The sequence below is a fragment of the Patagioenas fasciata genome, chromosome 1 (assembly GCF_037038585.1).
Source record: "Patagioenas fasciata isolate bPatFas1 chromosome 1, bPatFas1.hap1, whole genome shotgun sequence".
Classification (NCBI taxonomy): Eukaryota; Metazoa; Chordata; class Aves; order Columbiformes; family Columbidae; genus Patagioenas; species Patagioenas fasciata.
In genome coordinates, this window is record NC_092520.1 from 167,523,916 (window position 1) to 167,551,486 (window position 27,571).

General features: G+C 37.6%; 2 protein-coding genes across 5 annotated transcripts in view; both read right to left on the reverse strand.

Annotated features, from left to right (window-relative positions):
- Positions 1–27,571, reverse strand: part of KITLG (KIT ligand) — a 412,063-nt gene that overhangs the window by 358,567 nt on the left and 25,925 nt on the right. The window lies entirely within an intron of this gene.
- The window catches only part of POC1B (POC1 centriolar protein B), a 61,732-nt gene continuing 34,195 nt past the window's right edge, over positions 35–27,571 (reverse strand). For 3 of the 4 annotated variants that reach the window (XM_071799800.1, XM_065829184.2, XM_065829183.2), the window contains 2 exons: positions 8,806–8,988; positions 35–7,617 (listed from right to left, as the gene is read on the reverse strand). In XM_071799800.1, coding sequence (XP_071655901.1) covers positions 7,513–7,617; positions 8,806–8,988 — 288 coding nt within the window. In that variant the 3' untranslated portion in view covers positions 35–7,512. Of the gene's footprint in view, positions 7,618–8,805; positions 8,989–12,030; positions 12,103–27,571 lie in introns of those variants that run through there. The other variant, XM_071799793.1, reaches the window with a different exon arrangement.

A 27,571-nucleotide genomic window follows, 5' to 3' on the forward strand; every position in this document is an offset into this window, starting at 1 on the left:
TACACAAATGTAAAAGTAATGGTGAGATGGTGGGTGAGGATAGAGTGATTTTATTGTATCCATCATTTTTGCATTCTGAGTAACATTTTTCAAATGTTACAGATTGGTGTTCCTCCCAAATGCATTAGACAGAAAAATATGGATAATTCCCTCCCAATACTCAGATTATGTAACAAAGGCATAAATCGCTCACTTTTGAAATTACTAACTTGAGCATTTAGAGAAAAGAGGGAAATGTGGAAAACACACAGAAAACTTGGAATAGCTGAACAGTTGAGAGCATTTTTTACACAGAAGAGAAAAAGGACAAAATTAGGGATATTTATAGTTTTGAATGATACTGGAAAGCTCTCTCATTCTAGCATCTCTTCCAAGGGAGTACCCAAAAGGCCACAGGATAAGGTCTGCATACAAATTCGGGACTTAGTCCTGCATACTCTTCATTCACCTGGGCAGAGCCAGAAGTGGGAGGCTCTAATTCAGATAGCTGTGAAATAAACAGCAAAATATCCCTTTAAACTAACCAGAAGCTTGAGTTACAATGGCTGTATTGTTTTCCACCTACCTTTGAAAGAGAACAGCTATCAGCCGCTATTCAAATTTCCCTTATTTGCCCCCAAGCTATGTGAATACAGTGCACAAGATTAAGACATTTTCAGCATGTAACTTCAATCATGTGAGAAGTCCCACTGATTTCAGGCGGCGACTTCCTATTGAGTCAGCAAAGTACTTCTGCCTGCGTGTGATGTGAAGATGACTAATCCCCCCGGCTGTGTCTGTGCCGGCGGGAAGGTACATTGGGCAGGATGTCCTGTGGCCCCGGCCCCCAGCAGACGCCCTGGCTGCATCCTGGCTCAGGGCTGGGACAAGATCCTTGTGACCATGAGCTCTCCTGCATGCTGTGCTTTCTTTTGGAAAGAAATCCCTGTGCCCGGAGCTGGCAAGAAGTGCATTGTACTTTTGTCAGTCTGTGGCCGGAGTGATTGAGGGGATGGAGCCATGGAATCATTTTGGTTGGAAGAGACCCTCAAGAGATCATTGAGATTACAAGAGATCATTGAGTCCAACCATAACCTAACTCTGGGAGTAAACCATGTCCCTAAGAACCTCATCTACGCATCTTTTAAACACCTCCAGGGATGGTGACTCAACCCCTTCCCTGGGCAGCCTGTTCCAATGCCCAACAGCCCCTCCTGTGAATAAATTTTTCCTAATATCCAATCTAAACCTCCCGTGGTGCAACTTGAGGCCATTTCCTCTCATCCTATCACATGCTGCTTAGAAGAAACCAACACTGGAGATCTGGTCTATGAATGGAGAGGCATCTATTCTGCCACATGGCCCAAAGTCCAGATTGGTGCTTAGTGTTCCCCACATGCTGAAACTCCCTGGTAACTTGGAGTGGCACTATATCAGCCCTGGCTTGAACGAGGTTGTCACAACTTCTCTAATGAACCTCTCACAGTCTTTCAATAATGCAGCTATTTATAGGCTAAGTCTATACTGAATAGATTAGAGAAGCTGTACAGAAACTCAGAGTGTTTCAGCAATGAAGCTGTAGAGAAACATCAGCACAGACTGAAACCACTCGGTGCAGTTACACACAATCAAATATTATAATTTACTATGGTTTGCGTGATTACAATCAGTGCTTAACCAAAAAGTTAATGGCATCTTATTACATTTAGAAAATTTTCTTAGAAGGGAAAGCTGGTATTGTGAAGTACAAGAATTTTCGAGTCTTAAAGATTAAGAACTAAACCCTGCTTTGCTCACAACATCCATTTTTAGATGTAGCATCACTTGATTTTAACAGAATACCCCCACTAATCAGTGCAGAACTTGAACATAGTCAGAAACCATCAACAACCATCTCATCTTTCTCTTTCAAGTTGCTCTTTTTTAGGCTCTAACAAATATCCTGGTTCTTGTGCTCCCAGCATGTATCACAGGATGAAAATATTAAAAAAAAGAATGATTAAAAATGTTCAACAAGTGCACTTATGAGGAAGAATTGCTACCAGGAGCATTCTGTCCTTTTCACCACCAGAGTGTACTGCATCTTAAATGTTTCTTTTTGAGATGTGTGAGATTGAAGGCAGAATGAAGCAGCAAGATCTTTTGCACGGGGCTCACCTGGATCTTTCATAGAAGAAATCAGAGAAAGGATTTTACTGCTTTGACCTTCCCTAACTTCTGTCTTTATGACACTTGTTCCTGATGTTCAAATAAACAGTAGACTAATGCAAACATGCTTTGCTTATCAATCTTATAAATCTTCTTCTGAATCTTACAGGAGAATTGACATTTGATACAGGTGTTGCAAAAGCACAGTGAGCCTTTGGCTTCCACTGTGGCCAGAAAAGGCTCCAGTGACACTTTCCAGCACAGAAACTGGCAGTTTCTGCTACTTTCTCTTTGTCCTAATGTTTTATGTCTCTAAAAGGAGCAGAGATTTCCTCTGGAGACTAGGAGGAGGAAAAAAACTCGAGACAGAGGTATTATTTCATTACAATACAAAGCACAAAAGGATGAAAAAGATAGCTAATAGTTGTCTTCTTCTCTTCTGGCAATCGCTTCCTCTTTAGCAGCTTTGAAGAAGTTTTGAAGAAGCTTTGAAGTTGGGTGCCTCTGTTTGATCTAGGTCTGTAAGGGCACAGGACATAAAGGGACCTAAAAACCTAACAACTACCACCCTGAGTTCCAGAATCCTTTTTTTACATCATTTCTCAGCCCACTCCTGCCTGTGCGAGTGCACTGAGCCCCCTTGATGACCAAGTCCCTGCTATAGGCGTGTGAAAATGGTGTGACCCCCATCACCAGCAGACTCAGTACCCCCGTTACTGCCAAAGTTCCTGTGGGATTCATAAATTAGATGTTCCTGCACCGGTTTAGACCATTGCTGCTTCCCAGACAGCCAGATTTTACATTCAGCTCTCTTCAGGTGAGGGAGAGGGACTTCTGAAGGAGGAGGTCAGGCTGGGTACATGGACCTAAACCCCGCTACAAGTAGCCTAGAAATTCTCAGAACCCATTGGAATTAAACTATGAAACAGCAGCTTTTCTGATCCTGACACACCCAGATTTTTTTTTTTCCCGTTTTTAATCAATTTTTGCTTCTGAAGACAGGGAAGATGAAGGGGAGCGAGGTGAAGAGCTTAATCTGATTGTGCAGCTTCGTGGCAGGAAATGTGTTAGTGAAAATAAGCAGTTTTTCTGCTTTAAATTGCATTTACAAATACACTGGTGATACCTTGTCTAGAACTGCTGACTCTCTTACAAAATAAACATTTTTGAACAGAAGACACATTTTGTCTTCTGTAAGATTCCCCAGTGCTCACCAGGAAAATTCTTCAACACTGATAAATAAAGGCCTTACTTTCATATTATTACAACATTTAAATGCAAGTACAATACTAAGTTATAAATATGCTCTGTAACAGGTAATAAATGCAGGTCACCACTCACGCACTAGTTTAGAAGGTCTATTTTTTTCTGACAGATTTAAAATTTCCGGTGAAATTGGTGAGGAGTGCACTCAGCACATCTTGTTAGCTGAGTCAATTGAAATTGCACCTGTTCTTGGATGCAAGTCACAACAAATGCAACCCATATACAATGTAAAGAAAAGGACTTGTGTGCACTTTTTCCAATTAACATCTGCCTTTTGGCAAGTCATTAACCTATTTTCTCACAAAGGAACGGCTTCAATTGTATTATGCATCCGAAGCGTGCAAAAGTCCCTGAGGGGGCACTCTGACAAAAACATACTGTTCCTGGATCCAATGTGAACATACATATTCATTAATTGTTTGGAGCAAAGAGTACAGAATTTCTGATTTTTACAAGCCTTACAAGGCAAACAGGTTACATAAAGCTGTGTCCTTGGAAATACATTCAGATCCTGGCTACCCTTATTCAGTAGAAAATGCAAGAGCAGTTTTGTGCTGTGATATGGCAATGAAAATAATTCAGCAACGTTGTAATAAGACTTTTAGAAAGAAAAAAAGGAAACCTGTTTACCCTAAAAATAGTACAGGATATTTATTTAAAGAAATGTTAACAAATAAAGGTGGGAATTTGTATTTCTCATATCTCTCATGCTACAGGGACCTGTTCAGGCTACCCTAAAATGGTGAGAAGAACCTATTCTACCACTATTTCTGCAGCTAGAAGATTAATCAGAATTTAAAGCTACAGTTAAGTTTCTCATTTTAAAGATTATGATAATGAAACAATAAGTTATTATCTTACACACATAAAAGCAAGAAAAAACAATCCCCCAAAGATGGGAAAGTTGTTCAGATACATTTGCCTCCAGGAACTGTTTTTCCAAAACTGTAAGTTTATAAAAAATGTGTCAGCTATATGTTCAGATCGAAAGAAAAAGTGACAGGCCTTAAGGTTTGATGTTGCAACCAGAGGAGGTTTAGATTGGATATTTGGAAAAAATTTCTTCATGGAAAGGGTTGTCAGGCATTGGAACAGGCTGCCCAGGAAAGTGGAGGAATCACCATCCCTTGAGGTGTTTCAAAGGTGTGTAGACATGGCACTTAGGGACATGGTTTAGGGGTGACCTTGGCAGTGTTAGGTTTACGGTTTGACTCAATCTTAAGGGTCTTTTCCAACCTAAATGATTATATGAAATAAGACACAGTATTAACGGACAGCATTTCTCTCAGTTTGGAAGAGAATTTCTGTTTGGAAATGGCTGTAGAAGCACATACAATGAGTTACTGGGCTACTGCATAACACTTTGAAGTTTAAGGAATTAGAAGGTGGGTTCCTCCAGCAACAGTGTCCCAGCAACACCAGGAGAGGTTATTCCCGCTGCCACCTTCTTTCTCTCCCTCACAAACCTCGGGGATCTACTGCTTGTCATTCAGACATCGGTGTTAGTGTTGTTAATAAGTAATTGGTGCATTTTTGCCATAGCTGGCCTAGATGCTGGAAGCAGTCTTTCTCCAACAGGACTGCCTGTTTACATTTACTATCAGAAGGATAACTTAGCTTGAGAAAAGCTCGACTGCATCAGGTATGTGGTTCAGCTCCTTTAGAACACATATGGATTTTCAGTACTTCACTGCAGTCTGCAATACAGATATAATTTTCATAGTAATTTAAAGACCTGTGCAATTATTTTTTTTCACATGGTGCAAAAGCACAACTAAGGCTAAACAGCTCTAGCTCTATAAGATAATTCAAATTAGTCAAGTTACCAGTGATTTGCCAGAGCACAAACCTTAGAGTAAGTGTATCTCAGACTTTAAGCAGCCTCTTCAACTACTTTCAAATGAAGTTTCTCTGTTCCATAGCTTTATTTGAAATTATATGGATCAAGAGAATGAGATAACTAACCCACATCAAAGTTCCTTTAAATGAAACACAAAGTGAACTGGTTGCGGTTGTGTTTTAGGAGAGCCATCACAGCTTGAAAAAAAAAAAACACACCTCCATCCTTTCCTCAAAAAAATATCTTGAGTTATACAGACATCCCAAATGTCATGCGTGTTGAGTTTCAATATCAACAGGCCATCTGACAGAATGGAAAGAACACATCTTAACTTGGAAATGTTATTTTACCAGATTTACAAACAACAGAGGAATAAACTGGATTAAGTAGTTAATGCTCCAGGTCATAGGTACTGAAAAGGAAGAAGGATTAGTGATAGGAGCTAAGGCAAACAGGAAAAATTCAGCAGAGTTGTTATTAAAAAATACAGAAGTAAAACAAAATTCCAAATCTTTTTGATAAATAATCCTGAAAAGCTTAAGAAAGAAAAAAAAATCTACAGCTTTAAAGCACATATACATTCCAATCACAGAAAACAAGAAACAAGCAAAAGTTTTTAATAGCTACATGGTTTTGTGTCTTCTAATGGAGCAAAGAAAAGGCAAAGGCCACAACAATATTTGCAAATGCATAAAGGAAAGTACACCTGACCCAAAAGACAGCGTTTACATAACTACAAATTATATAGCATTATGAACAATTGCGTATTCAAAGGTCAGGCTGTATGCATTGGAATATGCTGTACCATCCTTCCACAAAAAAATCTTTGGCTAGGATGTTGCATAGAAATAGTTGCATCTAAAGACACTGCTTCTTTGTGATAAAACAGTGCTACTTAAGACTATGCTGTAAATGCGTGGTACTTGCTGGTAAAATGAGGGGATATCTGGCATCTGAAGGTGATCACTATGAAAGAAAGTTATAAAAGAATATTTGACTGCTCATTGCTTTGACTCAAACCACAATAGTATTTGCACAGTGAGCTTCTGTACTTAAGCTGAACTCTCTTGGTGTTAATGAGGTTCAGTCTGGGAAATGGGCTTTATCTATATACAGTCAGTTGCAGAACTGGATTAAGATGCTTGCCCCATTTCAAGTCTCCTGTTTTTCAACATACAAAATGTGAAGCTGCAGAAGTGCATGACTACCAAGTTTTGATTGTGGATTTACAACAGGTGTTCTGCAATTGACATCTAAAAAAAAAAAAGGACTTAAAGAAGCAGAGATTTTTTTCTATTAAAGAAAAACAAGACCTCCAATCATTTTGGTAAAAATTGCATTTCTATTAAAAATAAAACCAAAACCATCATACATTGTGAAGTCTTTCCTCTTTTACAGCTTCATTCATACCGCATTAACTGATGGGGGACATTCATAGCATGAAAAGCTTGAGCACCTGTGGAATTCTTTGGAGAATGAGAATCTTTTGTACCTAGGATATAGATTTTGCATCATTTTATATTTGGTTCAAATATATTCTTCAGAAGCAGGAAGCTGATTTTTATTTTCCTAAATATGAAAAATTAATTTTGATGGGGATGACATAAGCAGAAGTGCTCGACTGCATCAGTCTGGCAGCTGAATTCACACAGATGCAATTACAATTTCAAAGTTTAAGTCACTTCATGTTTATAACTAAAAGTTTTTACACTACATCTTCTTTCAATCATCACTAAAATATTTAGAAGATAGACAGTAACTGTTGCTACTGTTTTGTGAGATATTTGAGAGTATGTAAGTGACAAAGACTCTGGCATTCTTGGAGTTAGGGCTACTTAGGCGTTATATAATGTGGGTGCTTGAGTAATATGGCCTTAACACGAAGAACATTTTTGTCACAATCCTTACCTGAATTAAAAAACCTGCATAGTACACTTCCAAAATAATTGCTATTCATCTAAAAATACATAGTTTGTTGCTTAGTCATATCTAAAGATCTCATTAGGTTGAAACAAGAGTCCTGTACTGTTCAGTGGGAATGATTTTAGAAAATATCCGTTTTGGCTAGGCTACATTTCATTAAATATAGAGCCAGAATATCTGCCTGCTAACAATGTTTAGAATGTGTTGTATATTTTTTTTCCTCACTTGTTATTACATTGACTTGCTAGAAAAGGAGGATTTTTGTTTTGCTTATAGCAAAATCCAATGAAGTAACCTTTATTATTTCCTTGTGAATATATGAAACATATTCATCAATACAGTTTTGATTTCATCTTTTATTCTTCCCGCCTTCCTTGAAGTAACATTTGTTGCTGATTTTCTAAGCATTCTTTCAATTTATCTTCAGTCAAAGTCAGACGTTGTTCCAGGATTGAAATAGTCTGCATGAAAAGGACAGTAATTTAAATTTGGTTTTGTACTACTCACAGAGTACTGTAACAGTGTGCAACATAGTAACATAAGAAAAAAGATTTTAACAGGAAAAAATATCCAAAGACAGCTCTTCCTTAGCTATTCCTCTATTCACAACTGTATTTAAAAATAATGGCTTTGTATCTTTGGAGATTGTCTGCAGCTTTAAAATTGTTTTTACAAATATTTTCTCTAAGACAGTGAAGTGTATATGTGCATACACAAATGACTTTGGAATACTATGCAAAATTTGCATCCAAATTTCAATAGAAAACCAGTCATCACTGGTGACCCCAAACAACGTCTTCCAAAAATACCTACAAGAAACTTACAAGGCATCCTCAAAAAAACAGGAAGTGAGAAAAAAAAATGTACCATTAAAGGCATTCTCCCAGAGATTACCTTCATCGGTTTCTGGACACAGTCTAGCAGTTTCTTTTTAGTCCAATTTACTACACAAATCATTTTCAACTGATAACTCCATACTTCTCAAAACTTATTTCTTCAGTTAACAAATATATTGGAAAAGACCAACCAACACTCAGCCACTTCCTTTTGATTTGGTTTCATGTTAATATATCACAGACTACAGAGTAGTATCATAAAATATAAATTGGTTAAATCTGGATTACTAAAAACTGCAAACAAGTGATTCAGGGTCGCTGACTGAGACTAGTATTTGTGCATTTTCACTGACACTGAGGATTATTCCACTGCTTAGTTTCTTACCTAAGCCAACACCTTGAACACTAACTTTGAAAAGGGATTTAATGGTACATTGCCAATTTACTTTGTTCATCCCTGGCTAATACATGACTGTTCAAGCTGGAATCTGATGTCTGCTCAATAACTGGCTTCTGGTAAATCTATGCTAGATCTCAATACTGAAAAATGGTGACTCTTTTCCTCCAGAGTTACAAAGACAACATTAATCTTTATGATTATGTAGCAGGTAGCTTTCATTTAGCAAACACAATACATGTGATCAAAATTTGCTGAAAGGAAAAAAAAAAACCAAAACAGTCACATACAAGTATTCAAAATAACCCCATAGACTTTAGTATTCTGACTTACGAACATGGTTCTCGGGGTTTTTTTTGTCCATTGACAGCATTATCATTTTTCCCTGCAAGTATTACCTTTTATTGCATACTTACTAGAGTTAAAACATCCAGCTGCCCCACAATTTGCTCCAAAGCATTACCCAGGGAAGGGGAGATGCCTGCTTGCTTGTCCACGCCATGCACAGCTGACCTGATCTCGTTCTCCGTCTTCCTTTTTGAACTTCTTGCCCAGACTGAAGCAGGGGAATGCTGCAGATCCTCACTGCTGACATCATCCTTGAACACAGAAAGACCATTTGAAGATTCAGTTGCCTTTGTTTTCATTTAATTGTAACCACACAATATAGGCAGAAAGGTCTGGCTTTTAACTGAAAAAAAAAAAAAAATTAAAAAATCTATTTATACAACTATGTCCATACACAAGGGCCTTCAGATTTGCTTCTTGTACCAGGTCCAATTCCTAACACCTCAATTTGTTATGACCTAAGAGAGAATTTCAGCTATGATGGATGAGGCAATAAGAGAAATCTCAGCAATCTTTAGTTACATGTTTCAGGTGCATATGATTGAGGAACTACATGCAGTACTACTAGAGCTTGAATTAAAGCTTCAATAAATACTATTGCTGACTGGAGTTTTCTTCAAAAAATATAGCTCTAGTTCACAAAGGAATTCATTCACAGCAGTCATATGGACAAAAAAAAAATCCATATGTGACTAGATGATCACAAGGGTTCCTTCCAGCTCCACAGTATGAAACCTTTGTTTAGTATGAATTAACCTCTTTTTCTAGAATAAATTTTAAAAAGTCATTTTTTGTTGTTTATTCAGTGGTATTGCTTTTTGAGAAACCGATTCCTTCTGAAAATGGGAGAAGGAAACAACAGAAAAGACCTGCACAGTGCAACATTCAGAGATAAACAACTTTAATGTATAAACATTGCTCCAGGGTAACTGAGAAAACATGATCTTCCCAATTACTTCTGGTTTTGTTCATGCCTTGAAGTTCTTAATGGCACTTCTGAGTCACGAAAGTTTAAATAATCACTAATTCATTAGAATGTCCTTCATAACAACTTTACCTGATTTATCAACGAATTTTTGAGTCTTCTTTGAAAACTTCTTATACCATCAGATCATTTTAGTCTATTTTTACACTAAAATAAACTGAGGTAGTTCGGTTTTATTAACTCTAGTTACGTTTCTGATATCCACTACATTTACAAAATGAAACTTTAAAATGGTTATGGTTTAACTGTTTCTCTGAAACATATAGACAGCTGATGAAAATAGCCATTAGCTATGCAAAGGTTAAATTTAGTCTTACCTGATATATTTAAAATATGTAATATTTGCAATGTACTGAAAATATATTTATCATGTAAAACTGAACAAATTTTCAAGAGAAAAAGTCTTAAAATCAAAGTCAGCCATTAAAATCAATTGTCACAAAATAATCTTGTAGAATGTAAATTGCTAGGCAGAATTAGTGAGAATCCTTTAAAAGATTACCTAGGCCTGTTGATGAGTTTCTGTCAAGAATGATTTATGTGTAGTTGACCCTGCCTTTGAATCAATCAGGATCAGAGTGATGGATTAAATACCACTACTATGATAATGTCTTGATTTTAAATATAAATAATATTAAATCGTAACAATATTATCAGGAACTGAAACTGCAGCATTACCCCCCAATACCTTTCCTGTGTCTTCAGTGCCATCCTGCACAGTCCTGACCAACTCTCTCTGGACTCACTGTGCTAATTCTCCCAAAACTTCTCTAAGTGTTGGGCTTGTTGCTATCTACATCAATGAGAGAGGACTAAGCAAGAGACAAGTTGTGTCCACCGTTTATCTGGAAGGGCTTTTCTTTTTACTAACAAAGCACAAGAGCAAACAAAAAATTTCACACACACTCAGCCAGTAGAAGACCATGGGTCTAGGGAGGGGAAGGGCTGGAAGCAGAGATTGTGGTGGGGTAAGAGGGTTGTGTATCTTTGGAAAAAGAAGAAAGCCTCACCAGCCTGTCTGGGTTAAATGCTCCCTCGTGCAGTTAAGCTCTGCAAGGACAGGTCTCAGCCCCCAGGTATGAACTCATGAAGTGCAGAGCACGGGGTTGATAGGCACAGGGGGAGATAACCATGCGTATACTTCAGACCTTCACTTACAATGGTACAAAACCACACGGGACCCTTCTCAAGGTTTGATAGTACCATGGTATTTGATGATATGCCACTTTCATTGATTCCATTATGATGAAAGAAACAGAAAAATGAACTAGAAGATACCTCCGGTTTCCGTTTAGCCCTCTTTTCTGTGCCTGGTGACTGATTTATGCAAACAAACTAAGCATGTCAAGTCATAAATGGCTGATGGAACTAATACTGAAATCCAGTAGTGATTTGTATTGATACCGGGTTGTGTCAAAAAATAAAAGTGTTCTAGACATCAAACTACTGATTTCAAACATTAAACATCTGAGGCCATTCTACAGAATGTCCTAATGGTTTAAAACATTTGCACTGGACTACAGAGAACTGGCCTTCTCAGTCTAGGGTTATCTAAACTCATGGCTCAAAGCACAATGCTTTGTCAGCTATGATGCTGCCTTTAAAAGGCAGGAAACTGTGGCAGATAAGGGTACCCTCTCCAGCCATGCTGGCTGAATTTTGTCACTGGTCAACGGAAAGCAGCTTTAGTTCAGTGGCCAGGTTGCTCAGTCAGGAGCAGGTAAGTTCTGTTCATATGAGAGGCTTTATATATTTAATATTTAATAGTTAGGGGATAAAATGAATAAAAACTCCATAGGATAAAGGATTTGGACCCAGAACTTCTCCACTTCTCACTACCTGGTGTAATTACATCTTTCTCTCCAGTACCATGAATTTCAATTTCTTCTCAATATAAAAAATCTTGTGATGTCAACTTCAAATTATTCCAAAGAATTGTACCTAGTGAGGGAGTCAGTTGTTAGCACAAAGTGAACTAGAATACTAATAGTTTGATTTTTCAGACAAGGCAGGCAGTAAAAAAAAAAAAAAAAAAAAAGACAAAAAAGAATTTCCCATTAAATTTTACTTTGCTTTAGCTCCCTGCTTTTTAGTATTAGAAGTCCTCAAAAGAAAGTGTTCCGAATATTCTGTCTCACAATGTATTCCATGTACTTTTAGATGAGCATGAAGAATATAGGATTATTGCATCTTAAGACTGTCCATATCTTCCCTTTGCAGATTTCGCTATATGAGATACCCTTAATTCAATCCTAGAAGAGCTCAGATCGACTGTGTTATTTCTGACTTACCAAGTTGTAGCTGAGGTCCTTGGGAAACAGGATTAACAGAAGCTTTTTGGTACGTTTTCTAACTCACAAGATGGAGACAGTTGCAAATGCTAATTAACACAGAAAATACTAAGCTCAATTTGGCGTTCAGACGTTAAAGAAAAAATATTGCCATTAAAGAATTCCTGCTTTACAACCAATCATACTATGAAGACGACCATCCTTGTATTTAACTACAACAGGAGAGTCTATTGGAATAGACTTCTTAGTGACATTTCTATAGAAAGATGGTGAGATTACAGGAACCTTGCTACTGTCTGTAAATTTGACTGCTTGCCCAGAAGCTTCCGAACCTCAACCAGGATTAGTTAAAATTTACAGAGAGGTAGGGGGCTCACTGATTATGATGCAACAAATTTCAGGAAAATTGGAGGCAGAGTAGATAGAACACATTGCAGACAAGACAGAACTCAAATGTTATATATTCTGCATGGCAGTGAACCTGCCAGGTTATCACATGCCTTATGAAACACAGGCAGTTGATAAGGGAAGATAAAATGTCAGTGAAAAACAGCCAGTTGGTGCAGGAACAATTTGTAAAGCTTACACAATTAGTCTCTGTAGACACCTGCACGTGTCCTCTGAAAATTTTGGCACCTTTTGCTGCTTTTAATCAAACCTAATGAAGAAGTAGGGGTCTCAGAAGTAATTAAGTTTCTGAAAGCTTCAGAAAACAGTTTGCCAGTTTTCCATGTAGCTGTACAAGTTCACACTCCTTTGCTCCGAAGGCAAATGAGGATCTGAGTTCCAGAAGTGCGAGAAAGACCCTGACTGGAACCCACTAATATCAATGAGCGCACTGGAAAGGAATCTAGCATAATTTGTCTAATATTAATAAAGCTACTTGTACTAACATTTTGAGAAGTAAATTCATTGTCTTGCAGTTTGAATGATACAAGTAATTAAATAACACAGCCAAGAGAGACGTAACTGGAAACTTCAACTGATACTCTTTGACTTTGCCTACAGCATATGGCTTTGCAAGTTCAGTGTCCTAGGGATAACCTACTAATTGTCAACTACTTAAAAAAATTAAAAAACAGATTTAACATTCAATGGCACTCAAATTAAAGATTTGCTACCTGTGATTTGAAGTTATTAGGATTTAAAATTAATTTACACTAATGGAGCTGGAGAGGAAAACAATCTGAGGTTATTAGGCATTGACAAGTTCTTCTAAACCAGATCTGCTCTGAGGTTGCTGTTTCGCAGTTTCTTTTCAAACAAGCCTCTTGTACTTCAGACTGAAAATGAAGTAGAGATTTCAGTTTAAGCTCCCACAAAGTGATTACAAATTTTACTATTACAGCCAATCTAGAAGGATTCTTCCAAGCCAAGGAGGAAAGCTGTCAATTCAGGTTAACAGATCAAATGCTAAGGTACCAAAAATCTCACCAAACATTTTTTTCTTACAGTAAAGTTAATCCAAAATTCAATGTATCAGACAAATAGGCTGTAAAAAATGCTTTGTAGCTCAGTAAATTGTCACTAATATTGCCAAGTCAGAGTATGGGAAAAGCGTTCTTGTGATTTAGTGGGTTAAACAGGAAAGTGAGAGTCTTTCGTTATATATTCAAAGACATTTAGGGACAATGCGACACAAAAGTGATAATGTAAATAAGGCAGAGGCCTCGATGTTTATCAAATCTGAAAGGATCAAATATAGATAAGCAAATAATTGAACTTTCAAAATTGGTAAGAGCAATGAAATTACAGAGTTTCAAATTCTCAACTTATTCAAGTTGTGCCAAAATGGTTGTCATTTTTATCCTATTCTGGAAATTTGTACACATTTTTAAATGTTGTCAGACATCAAGTATATTGTTATATCCGTGAGATGCCTGATTTATATTTTAACCATTTCTAGTACTCAAATTTACAATCTTGCTCAGCGATGGGGCCAAAGCTGCTGAAATCTAATGCAACACCCAAATGCCAAACTGTTATAAAAGAGTGACACTAGTCTTAGTAGATTTCCTTTACTTGTAGATACCAATCAGTTCACATCCACCACTTCCATTCAATGTAACCTTTATTAAAAGATATTTTTAAAGAAATCCCTTCTACGCAACGGCCTAATTTACACAAAGTGTTTCAAGAACTAGATGCTCCCTTTCCTTCAAATTAGCCCCTTTCTAAAGTACTTCATATAATACCAATTCAGGAACAACAATTCTATATGTTGCCAGCAATGTAAAAGTGCCTCATAATTCAAAAAACCACAAACTGTTCCAAAAGACTTCAGAATTATAGCTTATTTTGAGAGAATACATTTCAATAAGGCAATCAATTTTAAATTGTTACTTCTGAGAAAGCTAAAAACAAGATGAAAGTGTGTACAGTGTTTCTATTCGCAGCCTGTTAGTAATAAAACGGACTGACATTTGGGCAACTTCATGTGTGTTACAAATACGGAGAAGAAGGACCAGATTTAATTAATCAATAGGAAGTTATTACCATGACATTACCAAGCAGATGTTCCGTAGAAAATTAAGTTTAGCTTATAAATGATGTCACAAGCAGCAAACCATAATTGCTTATCTTTGTTTTCTGTCAAGCAAAATAGCTAAAACCCTGTGGGTGGTACTTAATTGAACTGTGAAAAATCCTTACATATAACCTTATCACCTCTGCCTATTCCCAAATGTTTTCCCATGAAACAGTCACAGATCAGATAGAAAGAAACGCTGCATCTCTGTTTCCTTTCACTTCATGGTGTATAAGAATAGAATCTGAATGAAATGCATCCCTATATAAAGATGCTTGAGGGGTTTTATTTATAGAGAGAAAAAATTCCCTCAAGGAAAACACATGAAAAAATACAAGTCTCTGTTACTTAATTGAAAATCATTAGTCTTCAATCTTCTAAGAGCTTCAAATTCAGAAAATATACACAACAGCTTCCAAATGAATATCTTAATGATCTTATAATTAAGATGGGCTTATATGAAAAAGTGACATTAGTAAGCTTCCTAATGAATCACAAAAATTGGCATGGTCTGCTTTTTAAAAATAATCCTTTGAATTTTGAACACATGGCACATTTCCCTACTAATATTACAACATTTCTGATGCCGTGATTAAAACAACTACAAACAATTAGTCATACATAGGGCATTAAGCTCAAATAGACCCAAGACCAAAGGCATAACAGAGTAGTTCTTACAAGACCTTGTTTTCCTATATTTCATGTTTTTATCAAAATCACAAGAAGTTTCTCAGGAGATTAAACAGAACTCTCATTATCACCATTTTTTCCTCCATCTTGTGAATCTGCTCTTGAACTAAAACGGTTCACTATGGATATGCTAAGTTGTACCGTTTGGGAAATGTTTGGGGTTTTTTAGGCCACATGTATTCACAGATCGCTTCTATTGCTTTGAAAGATTTATTTTATTTTTTTTTTTTTTTTAGTCAGTAAGTGATCCACATAAAACAGAGCTCTCTGATCTATTAGGCTAACACTGAGTATGTTAAATCACAATCTGTTTTATCAGTTTCTACTGCAGAAAACTTCCCTGTCATTTTGGCTGATGCCAGCACTCTTCATTTCCTCTCCTCTCGCACGCACATGAATCAGCACAGCAAAATCCCACCGTGTGCCAAACTGCAGTTTTCTGCCCTTTGCTATCTGATGAGGTAGCGCTGGTATCATTTAATTGCCAACTTTAATCGAAGTTTCGCATTCAAGGAGTAAAATACAGATAAACGATGTTGCACATTTAAGACAAAGTTCTACCAGCATTTCTAGCTCAAGCAGACCTCTTTCAGAACAACTCATAACGCAGAATTTCACATTTAATTGAAAGTCTTTCGTGGTCTCTTATGCATTTCAGTCTTCTCAATCTCTTAAAAAAATGTCCAAGGTAAAAATAAAAATTGAAAACACTTAATGTAAGTGCACCTCTTCCAATCTGACAAGGAAATATTTGGTCTCCCCCTCTCCAGCATGGGTACCATCACTAAAGGTAGCACATTCATCAGTTCAGAACTTGACCATGAGTGGTGGTATCAGGACACAAACTCACAGCTAAAAAAACAAAGCCAGACTATCAGACCATATTCCTTAGCAAAAAAAAAAAAAAAAAAAAAAAGCATTTTCACCTAAAATGGAATAGCACTTTCTTAGTCTTAAAAATAACAAATTCAGCCTTAAGCTAGCTGAGTTTACAGAGGTCACAAGGTCAGTGCAGTACAATGAGAACTACTTGCTAATTTTTGGTTCCTTAGATATCAGTATGAAATTAATGGAAATCCTGACGTGCTTACAGCACTGTCAAATTAATCAGATTTATTTATTTCTATCAGGATTACAGCTATATTAAATTTAGCATTGCTGGGATAACATGAAATAATAAAATATTCTATTCACAGGCACTTCTCAAGATATCCTGAACATATCATATCATATCATATCATATAAGTGTTCTTTCACACACATAATGAGAAACTGGATATGTGGCTTTGTTATGTCACCTTTTCCCCAGAAGTTTTATTTGCCATTGCTGCTGAAGGTCTGACAAAACACTGTAAAACAGTGCACATCCTATGCACCAAGTATTTTCCAATCCCACACGTACAGAATCTAGTACGGAACAAAAAATTTTCTCCATATTCCATTAATGTCAAGACAACACAGAAAAATAACCAGAAATAAGCCTTGTTTTCACCAAGAAATATAACAATCCTATTTCCTCAATAAAAAAACTAATGAAAGTCCACACATATTTGAGCACATCCAGTTAGAAATAAATAATATTTCTGAAATATTTTTCTAAACTCTTCGACCATTAGGAATACCTAAGCTTTACTCAAAACCTGAAAAACTGACTGTTTAATTTCTAACAGAAATAGTCGACTGCACAGTCAGAGTCTGATTCAGTAAAGGGATGCACAAAAACTAAATAGTTATGCTCTGTTTCCACTGGATTTAGATATACCTAACCCTTAAAATTAAATACAGTACATACATATAGTAAACTAAGCAGCTTGTAAAGGAAAAACAAAACAACAAAATGCACAGCCCCCTCAAACATGTTCCAATCAAACCACTACATTTTAAGGATTTAGAGAAAACTAGATTTCCCTCCATAAAGCAAGAAATAGTGCTGAAAAATTAATAAACAAATAAATGTCTTGAACATCCCACTCAAACTAGACAGAAATCATTAAAGGTTCAATTTCCAAAGGTGAGAAATTCCCTGCCAGGAAGTCAGTTCTAAATATAACACTTCAGGAAGATCACATTCAAACACTTTCATAAATTATAAAAATACTTGCATCACAGTCTGGTGAAGTTCCCATGGAGTGGAAAAGGGAAAACAAACCCCCCATTTTTAAAAAAGGAAAACCTTTAAAAAAGGAAAAACTACAGGCCAGTCAGTCTCTCCTCTGTTCCCAACATGATAATGGACCAGATCCTTCTGGAAACTACGCTAAGGCACACGGAAGATAAGGAGGTGACTGATGACAGCCAACATGGCTTCACTAAGGGCAAATCATACCTGATAAATTTGATGGCCTTCTACAGCAGGGTTAGAGCGCTAGTGATAAAGGAAGATCAACTGATGTAATCTACCTGGACTGGTGATTTGACACTGTCCCCCACAACACCCTTGTCTCTAAATTGGAGAGACACAGATTCGATGGATGGACCACTCGGTGGATAAGGTGTTAGTTGGATGATCCCACTCAAAGAGTTGTGGTCAACAGCTTGATGTCCAAGTGGAGACCAGTGATGAGTGGTGTTACTCAGGGGCCAGTATTGGGACCGGTGCTCTTTAGAACTTTGTTGACAACGTGGACAGTGGGATTGAGTGCACCCTCAGCAAGCTTGCTGACAACATCAAGCTGTGTAGTGTTCAAGGCCAGGTTGGATGGGGCTTTGAGCAACCTGGTCTAATAGAAGGTGTCCCTGTCCATGGTACAGGGGTTGGAACTAGATGACCTTTGAGGTCCCTTCTAACCCAAACCATTCTATGATTCTACACCCACTAAAAGCAATATGTACCCTATGGAATAAAGGTAAAGGAAGGTAATAAATGATCTTCAATATATCTTCAGCAAGGAAGCTTTGTAAAGCTGAGGACAGATAACATGAAACCATAGAATCATTTCCACTATTCACAGTTACAAAATAAAGCAGACAATTTAAATTTAGGGAAATATCTTTGGATTGCATGTGTGCACATCCAAAGGAAAAATCTTGTAACTAAAATCGGTGTTAAAATTTCAAGTGATAACTTGTTTTTATCCATATAGAGTCCTAATAAAAATTATATTATGTACTCTGCTTGAACTTCTTATCCATACTAGGGCAGGGAAAAGTTGAAGGAGGGCATGAGGAATACTTGTAACAGAAACTGGAAACACAATTAAATAGATACTAGAAATGACAGCAAATGAACAACCCTATATGGACACGGCCTCCTTTCTAATACTATAAATAGAATATTCTGCTATATTTGATACTACAATTGCTAATGAATAACGAGAGAAGTAAAAAAGCCTAGGATTTTCCTAGCACACGGGCAAACTCCCTACACACTGAGTAGCAGATTGTGGAGGGTCACAGAGGGCATCAGATGAATGGATCACCAAATACATGGAGGGACAGAGGCAAGGTTACCTCAGAGTGTGATAGCACAGCATCCTCACCAGGAACATGTCTACTCAAAGAATCGACAGCCATGCTTCTGGATTGCCTGCTTATGACTTCATTCTGTCTTCTTCCCTTTAATGAAGAAACTGACTGACAGTCTCTGCTTTAGACCGATAGCTGGCTAAATCAGTCTAACTGAAGTTCGCAAAGAAACAATAGCTGGTAACAGTATGATTTATTGTGCAGAGTCTTAAACTATATATAAGGGCCAGCACTTCATTTATCTTATTCAAATGGCTGGCAAAGTCACCTAGTATATTAATTGGTATTGTTTAAAATGAATTGATAATGAAAAGAAATCAGTCAACAAAACCCAAGGAATTTCTTATTCTTGATAGCATATTCACTCCATGGAAAACCAAACCAAAACCATTATTAAAACTAAATCATATGCTCTACAGTATGTGATTTCTCTACGATAAGTGTCTCTTATAATTACTTAACCTGTTGGGTCAAAACCAATCTTGATCAAGTTACACTGTATGTGAATGAGAAGAGCTAAAAGAACAGACTTCTATCTCCGAACTCCACCTCTCCATAAGAACGAACAAAAAAATTACTGAAGATAAAAGCCTGAAAAGACAGACTCTGCCAGGACTAGAAGGACTGAAGGACATGAGTAACCTCCTCCTAAACCCAGCGGAAAGCTGAGAAGAGCTGTAGTTCCTGTGCACCAGGGGCCTGGTGCTTCAGCGGGAGGTGGCTGTACAGGACAACCAATGCAGAACAGGAGGTGGCTCTCTGTGCTGCAGGGCCTCCCTCCATGCACATACATATACTGCATTAGGAGAGGCCCCTGCTGTAGAAGGAGCACGTAAGATCTTTTTGCCAGCCCATACGTAAGTGTACACTCATTACATGTCTACACACAACCTTCTCTCAAAGTTACAAGCAAAGCCAACAGAAGCTCCTTTCAGTTGGCACAGCAGCACCTGTACCAATGATTTTTGTCAGGATAACAGTGTCAGTGCTATGGTACAGTTGGGGTGTTTTTTAATACTTAGTACCAACATAACTCATGTCAACAAAACTATTGCATAGACCAGGCTGATGTGGCCCCTGGTGAAAATGAGTTTGACACCCCTGGTATAGACAACGCTAGCTTACCTCCCACGTTAGGAGATGCTAGGAGGTGCAGGGTGTCCACACAAAGATTTCACAGAGAAATCTTCTCGTGTTAGCTGAGATCTGGCAGCTTTGACTTCCCTTCAGAGCAGGGGATAACAACAGGTGCGTACGCTGCTTCACTGTGTGGTCACTGACAATACCACTGGGATTTTACTCCTACTTCCATGGAGCAAACGATCTCCTTCAATTCAAATTATTTACAAGAAAACATCAAGGAGCAGAAAGCATTAGAAACTATGTTAGCAATCCAGTATAGTAGAGTCCAAAGTTAAATCCAACAGGGCCACAGCACACCTGCTTGAAGGCTTTGCCAAAGAGCCAGATGCTACTACTAGAGGGGGGTGGAGGGGAAAAGCAAAGCTCAAAATTTCACAGCTCAAAACTGAAATCCCCTGAGTACAGCCAGGAAAAAATACCTTACTATGTAATAGAGGAACACTCTTCCTCAGCATTTGACCAAGACTTTTGTTAATAAAAAGTTACACCTATAATGGATGATGAAGAAAGGTTTGGCAAGGACATAAAATACTTTAACTGTAGTGTCACAGAAAACTCCTCTAACAATGAAATGAAGCTTCAAAATTTTCCTTGAAAAGTCAAATTTAAATGCTTTTGTTAGGTTTCATTTAACACCTAGAGAAAGAAGCAAAAGTCTACACTGAGCTATTTCAGTGCTCAGCATCAATAAATAATATGCTGAGGATTTGGTCAAGTTGTCCAGTTTGTCCATGTGAAAAAAACACTCAGTGCTGCTGAGCTTAGTTCAGAGGTAGGATTTTCAAAAATTGCTTTAGCAGCACTAGAATAACTTGATACTTCAGTCAGTTGCGGTTTATAATTTACTGTGATAAGAATCAAATTAGAGAACTGCAGAAACTGAGAAATTTGAGAACTGCATACAAATATCCAAGAAACGTTAACTTTGGAGTGGTCTGACATGCCTGTTATACTCTTAAAAAAATCATTTATTTTAATTAGTGTACTACCACAAATTTCTGTCAAAATACACACAGTGTTCAGCACCAATTAAAACACTAAATGTGTTGGCACATAAGATTGGTAGGTAGATAGGTTCTGCTTGGCTGTATTAAAAAAGGAATTCAACAATGATAAAAAATACAGTAAAAGCATTAAGGTTGCCAATAATAGCTTTATTTTGAAATGCTTCATAATTTTCTCCCACTGTTGGGCTGTGACAGTTGGAACTTTGAGGAAACCAAAATAAACAGCTTACTGATTTAAGAATATGTTCTGTAACTCTGCCAGCTCATTAAAATCAGAATTCAATCTAAAAAAAACTGTGATAAACCAAGACAGTGGGTTTCAATGCTTAAGCAATTCATTAGCTACCGGGCCCTAAAGATTGATCTTCTCCCTATTTGATACTTGGTATTCATATTTTAGCCAATTTCTTCCTACTTGCAGTGACAAAAATTAACAAACCATTGGAGATGACTAACTGTCAGCATGGGATAAATGGCAGGGTAGGGAAGGGTAGGGATGGTGGCCAACTCAGCTAGTTTCAATTCCAGTAACATTTGTTATTCCTAAATTTTGCAGGAACGTACTACTAGAAAAAGGTCTTGATCACTAAGTCCAGTCCTCAGGTATGAGAAGGAGTTTGCATCTATACCATTCTCACTGAGCAATCTCTTACTTTGGAACTGACAACATTTCCCATGTTGAATTTCTTCAATTATTATTTATTTATTTATTTGTTTGGTTTTTTAAAGTAATAAATATAGGCAAAATGTTTTTATACAGATTATGCTCTAGCCAAGCAAAAGCACAAAACCTTCCCACTTCTGCCTCAACAGATGCTCTTAACATCACAAAAGTCACATCCACAATCCCATTGACTTTTTTAAAAATAAATATGGATAAACTATTTTGAAAATAATATGAGTAGGGGTTTGTTCTCCAACTCTGCAATTGATGCTGGGAGAAAGTCACAATACAGAACCCTGAGGCAACAGGAAGGGTGGAGAAGGGAAGCGATGACTTTACAAACTGCTGTCCCCATTCTCTCAGTTATTTTTGTGGGAACATCCTACAGATTAAGATCCTGATTCAAATTATTAGTAATATGACATGGCTGGCAGCTTTGCAGTCAAGCTTTTCCTCCCTGCCAACCTGAAAGGAGAGGGGAAAAACAACAACAACAACAACAAAAAAAAACAAACAAAACCAAACTACAACCACAGACCACTATTACAAACGCCAGTCTGTCTCAGCAGCAAAGTGCTATGAGGCCAACAGCTTGTGGAAGCTCTACTTCATGTTCCTTACAGGATCCCATCACCACCGAGGTGCAGAGAGGCAGTTGGCAAACACAGCAGAAAGGACACAACCTGGTCTACAGTCCAAGACAATTCACAACCTCATGTTCCGAATTCAGTCACTCTCACACCTCATTACTCTGTCTTGATACAAGAGTGAACTCAGCTTACAATTTCCACTCTCTGTAGCGATGCTCATGTGACAAGAGAAACTGAGGTACTACAAGCAGCTACACAACTTATGAGAAAGAAGACTGATTCTTACTCTTTAATTCAGCAAGGTGTAGCATCTATTGCATATAAGAGGTTCTGAAGATCAGGTTCACTCTGGATTGGCACATCTTTCTTCCCTTAATGTACACAAGTGGAAAATAGTAGTGCAATTTGTGTTTTTTAAAAACACACCACACAGGGTAGTAAAATACATACACAAAGAAATACAACTGAGGAAGTGTGGACTGTGAACTGGCTGAAGGAAAGAAACCAGAGAGTCACAGTCAATGGGGCAGAGTATGGTTGAACACCTGCATCTAGTGAAGTGCCTCAAGGGTCAGTACTGGGACCAGTACTATTCAATATATTCATCAATGATTTGGATGCAGGAATAGAGTGCACTGTCAGCAAGTTTGCTGATGACACAAAGCTGGGAGGAGTGGCTGACACACCAGAAGGCTGTGCTGCCATCCAGCGAGACCTGGACAGGCTGGAGAGTTGGGCAGGGAAAAATTTAATGAAATATAACAAGGACAAGTGTAGAGTATTGCATCTGGGCACGAACAACCCCAGGTTCCAGTATAAATTGGGGAATGACCTATTAGAGAGCAGTGTAGGGGAAAGGGACCTGGGGGTCCTGGTGGACAGCAGGATGATCGTGAGCCAGCACTGTGCCCTTGTGGCCAGGAAGGCCAATGGCATCCTGGGGTGTATTAGAAGGGGGGGTTAGTAGGTCGAGAGAGGTTCTTCTCCCCCTCTACTCTGCCCTGGTGAGACCTCATCTGGAATATTGTGTCCAGTTCTGGGCCCCTCAGTTCAGGAAAGACAGGGAACTGCTGGAGAGAGTCCAGTGCAGGGCAAAAAAAGATGATTAAGGGAGTGGAGCATCTCCCTTATGAGGAAAGGCTGAGGGAGCTGGGTCTCTTTAGCTTGGAGGAGAGGAGACTGAGGGGTGACCTCGTTAATGTTCACAAATATATATCTAAATGGTGAATGTCATGAGGATGGAGCCAGGCTCTTCTCAGTGACAAACAATGATAAGACAAGGGGCAATGGGTGCAAACTGGAACACAAGAAGTTCCACTTAAATATGAGAAGAAACTTCTTCACAGTGAGGGTGACAGAACACTGGAACAGGCTGCCCAGGGAGGTTGTGGAGTTTCCTTCTATAAAGACATTCAAATCTGCCTGGACACCTTCCTGTGTAACCTCATCTAGGTGTTGCTGCTCCAGCAGGGGAATTGGACTAGATGATCGCTTGAGGTTCCTTCCAACCCCTAACATTCTGTGATTCTGTGAAACATCACACCAGAATATAAGGCGATATAGATATATATATACGTATATATACACACACTATATATATATATATACACACATGCACACTATATATATAGAGATAGATATATATATACACACACACAAAGTGGTGACAGCAAGAATATATGGAATTGTGTCTCCATGCAAAGTACAAGAATATATCTTTTCCCATACTTTAATGAAAACACACAGCATCTCCCTGACATCTGTATCTCTGCACCTTAAGGAAAATAATTTCTAATAATAATAACGGACAACTTTAACACAAATCTTTTCTAGTGATCAGTCAGGTTAAGCACCTGACACTTACACATAAGGTACTCCTCTTAAGAAGTGCAGATTCTGAAGTGTGCTTGCGCTCCCTCATGCCTACAGTCACCTGGCACTTTCTTTCAAAGTAAAGTACATTTTTCTAAATAGTTTGGTTGTATGGGTTAAGAGTTGAATTAAGGATATAACTGAATTGAAAGAAATATATTTAAAGCTATAAATACTTTTTAAATACTAAACTAGCCTTAATGAAAAACTGCATTAAATAAATACCACTGGGGTATAGAAAAGAAATATAAACACAACTATGCTAAAAGGCATGTAAACCAGAATATCATAGTGCAATGTTCTCTTTATTAATTTCATTTGTTTAAGGCTGATTTTGTGCTTACAACTGCTAAAGAACATGTAATCCATTGTACAGTATTAGTTATGACAAGCAGTGTTCTAGTCAAGATGGGGAGATGCCACACTCAGAGGGATATGGAAGGAGGCACATCCCTATTGTGTGCCACACTCCATATTTGATGTTACAATGGCAATAAAAACAAAAGTAGTTGGCACTATAATCCCAGATCAACAGCTGGCATTCCGGTCCTAAATAACAAATTCCTGTTGGGGATCTGGAAACTTCACAGATAACATATACTGTTGCTTTTTACAACTGTAAAAGGCAGAATAATACAAATGACCATAAATTAGAAGTGATGGAACACAACTGATCAGGATAACTGAAGGCCTCAGCAAAAAACTCTATAGCCATTAGAATTAAGAGCAATAAAAATGACACTTTAGCCCTCTTTCCTAAGGAAACAATGCTGAGACTCTCATTTCCATCTGCTTAAGCCCACACCTCACTTTTAAGTTTTGAACTTGTAGCAGATTTAAGAGGGTCTGATGAAGAGATATCCTAGAGAGAACTGATTTTATATAAGTTTCCTGAGAAGAGATTGCCAGTCAAAGGAGAGAAATCAGTAAGAAGCCCCACTGGGTGAAAGGCTCCGGCATAAGTTTACACATTATTTGAGACCAGAGAATATATACAAGAGAACCTGCACTTATAATTACCTCAAAGCAAAGGAAAAAGCTTCAAATGAAACATTACAGTCAGCTTTGAAACACAGATTTGTAGGAAGTTAGTCTACATTGTTTCTGTCACTTAAGGATTATTCATACGTTACTAATATAAGGAAAAAAAGTAGTCCTAGCAATGGCATACTTACCAGCTGGAAGTGTTAAAGAGTGATGTAGAAAATTTTTGAAGTGGTTAATGAAATATTTTTACCTTCCATTTTGGGAGATAATAAGCACTGTAACTAAAATTGTAGCGAAATACTTTCTATATTCCAATCACAGGAAAAAACAAACAAACAAACAAACCCCACGAACTGTTGAACAGTTTACACTGTATGCAAATATTTTAAAATCCTGGGTTACATAGTTTGTACTCAATGGTTTTGAAACAACAACAAAGGTAATGGTACTGATTTTTAATATATCATAGAATAATAAAGAAATACCAGGGGAATGGGAAAGCTGACATTCCATCAGTAGTTAGAAAGGATAAACAGGATAAGGATGTGGTCACAGGTCACAGTCAGCTTGGGAATTGTGTCAGGGAAAAACACTGAGAAGTTGATTTAGGACATATATAGCAAAGATTTAAAGCATAACATCAATCAATACTGTTTGAGAAAGAAATAATCTGTCAGAGTGGTAGTAAAATATTCAGTCAAACTGTTCCTGATCGAAGTACTTTTTAAAAAAACCCACATGATACGCATGCTACAATTTTAATTAACACATTTTAGGTTGTAATGCAGTATGAAGTCAATTACCTAGCTAGTGTTCCTTCAAAACCAGTTAAATCAGAAGATTACTACAGAATTATGCTGGTTTTAGTGATTATGCTGAAATCCATTCTTGTTTTAGTCCCATGCAAAATGTACCAGCGATCTGGAAGCTCAAGTTGACGGACAACACAAAAGGCATACTGGAAACTACTAAAATAGTCAGGATTACTTGAAGATCTGACTTCATTCAGCTGTCCAAATGTAACTTTATGCACACATGTAAGGTCTCACAGATGAAAACACCCTAGAGTAATACACTATAGAAAGCAGAGGTGTTGAAAAGAATTACAATAACATAATACATAATTGAGTGAAATGATGAAACTTTGATTTATAAGGTTGAGTGAAGACTTACAGTAACTTCTTACACGTAGTTTTAACTAGCTGAAAGTACTGAGCAAAAGGTAGTATTACATTGTTACACTACACTGGCAGAAATTGCAAGTATGGACACAGAATTCCCACCCTAAAAGATGTGTGAGAAATGAGGAAACACCTATAAGAATGAATCATGGCTTGGAAGAATAATATTTTCAGTGAAGAACATCTGACACTGGTTTATCAAAGAACAGGTTAAAGTAATTAATTCTCTTAAATCGGTGCCAAGAAAGGGGGTTTCCTGTACAATAAAAATACTGCAGTAGTCAAAACTCAGAGTAGCATTGCAATGCCTGCACTTCAGGTACCCGATGGGCAGTGGGGAAGTGACGCCTTTGCGCTCAGGAAGTACAATCACTCAGATCCACCTTTTTTTTTTTTTTTCTCCTCCCCCAAACACTGTTTATTGCAAAATGCATAAGGGCGATGAAATCCAGAGTTTCTCCTCCAGAACACTGCCGTCTCCAACCATGGACTGTTTCTCACTTGCTTTCTTCTGATGCTGTATACTTTGAGCTTGACTCTATGGTGCTTCAAATTCAAGCACACAGGATGAAGCTGCCTCCATTCAGCTTTTGTCGCAGTCATATGCTGTTTAAGTTCACTGAAGAAAAGGAAGCCATTACTACCACCTCCTTTGCTTGTGTTTTCCATTGCATCTTAAGAAACATGATGTTCAGATGCATCACGAGTGAAAGACATCTGTAGATGTTTCAGCACAATAACATTGGATACATGGGTCCATGGACACTGGTCAACCCCAGTTAGGTTACAGCCAGCACTAGTCTCCTACTTAACCTCCAAGTAATTTTTTCTCATTATTTCCTTTGTGCTGGTATTAGTGTTCAGATAGCTGAGCAGCTTAGTGAATTGACTTGGACGGAATTAACCAGACAAAAACAGTTGTTAAGTTAAAATGACTACAAATCATCGTTTAGCATTGTCCTGCCTAATTTCTGACTCTCAAATTATTTTGGTAGAATGTACAAACCAAGCTGCTTTCAGAACTCTTCTATATCAAACATCTAACTGATGAAGGAACATTTTTGCCCTTGGTGCTGAATCTTACTTGAAAAGTCTCAGTCTTGTTTTAAGCAACCTATGAAGTTTTTGGATCTGCCTCAGAGTTTCCATTATCTCACATGAAGCAAGTAACTACATGTCTTACAGCAAACTAGATAGTAACACAGTAAGGTTTGCAAGGAGAGATGTGTTGTTGGAAAACACTCAAACAAGCTTTTAGGCAGAAAGCACCCACTGGGTTTAGATATCACTGTAATCTAAGCGATAAATACAAGCACTGTCACTTAGGAAAAATAAGAAAAGACTTAAACAGTATTGAAGTGTTTTGCTTTTATAACAAACCTGCATTAATAATTTTGAATAACAAAGTGAAAAATAACCATTATATTCAAAG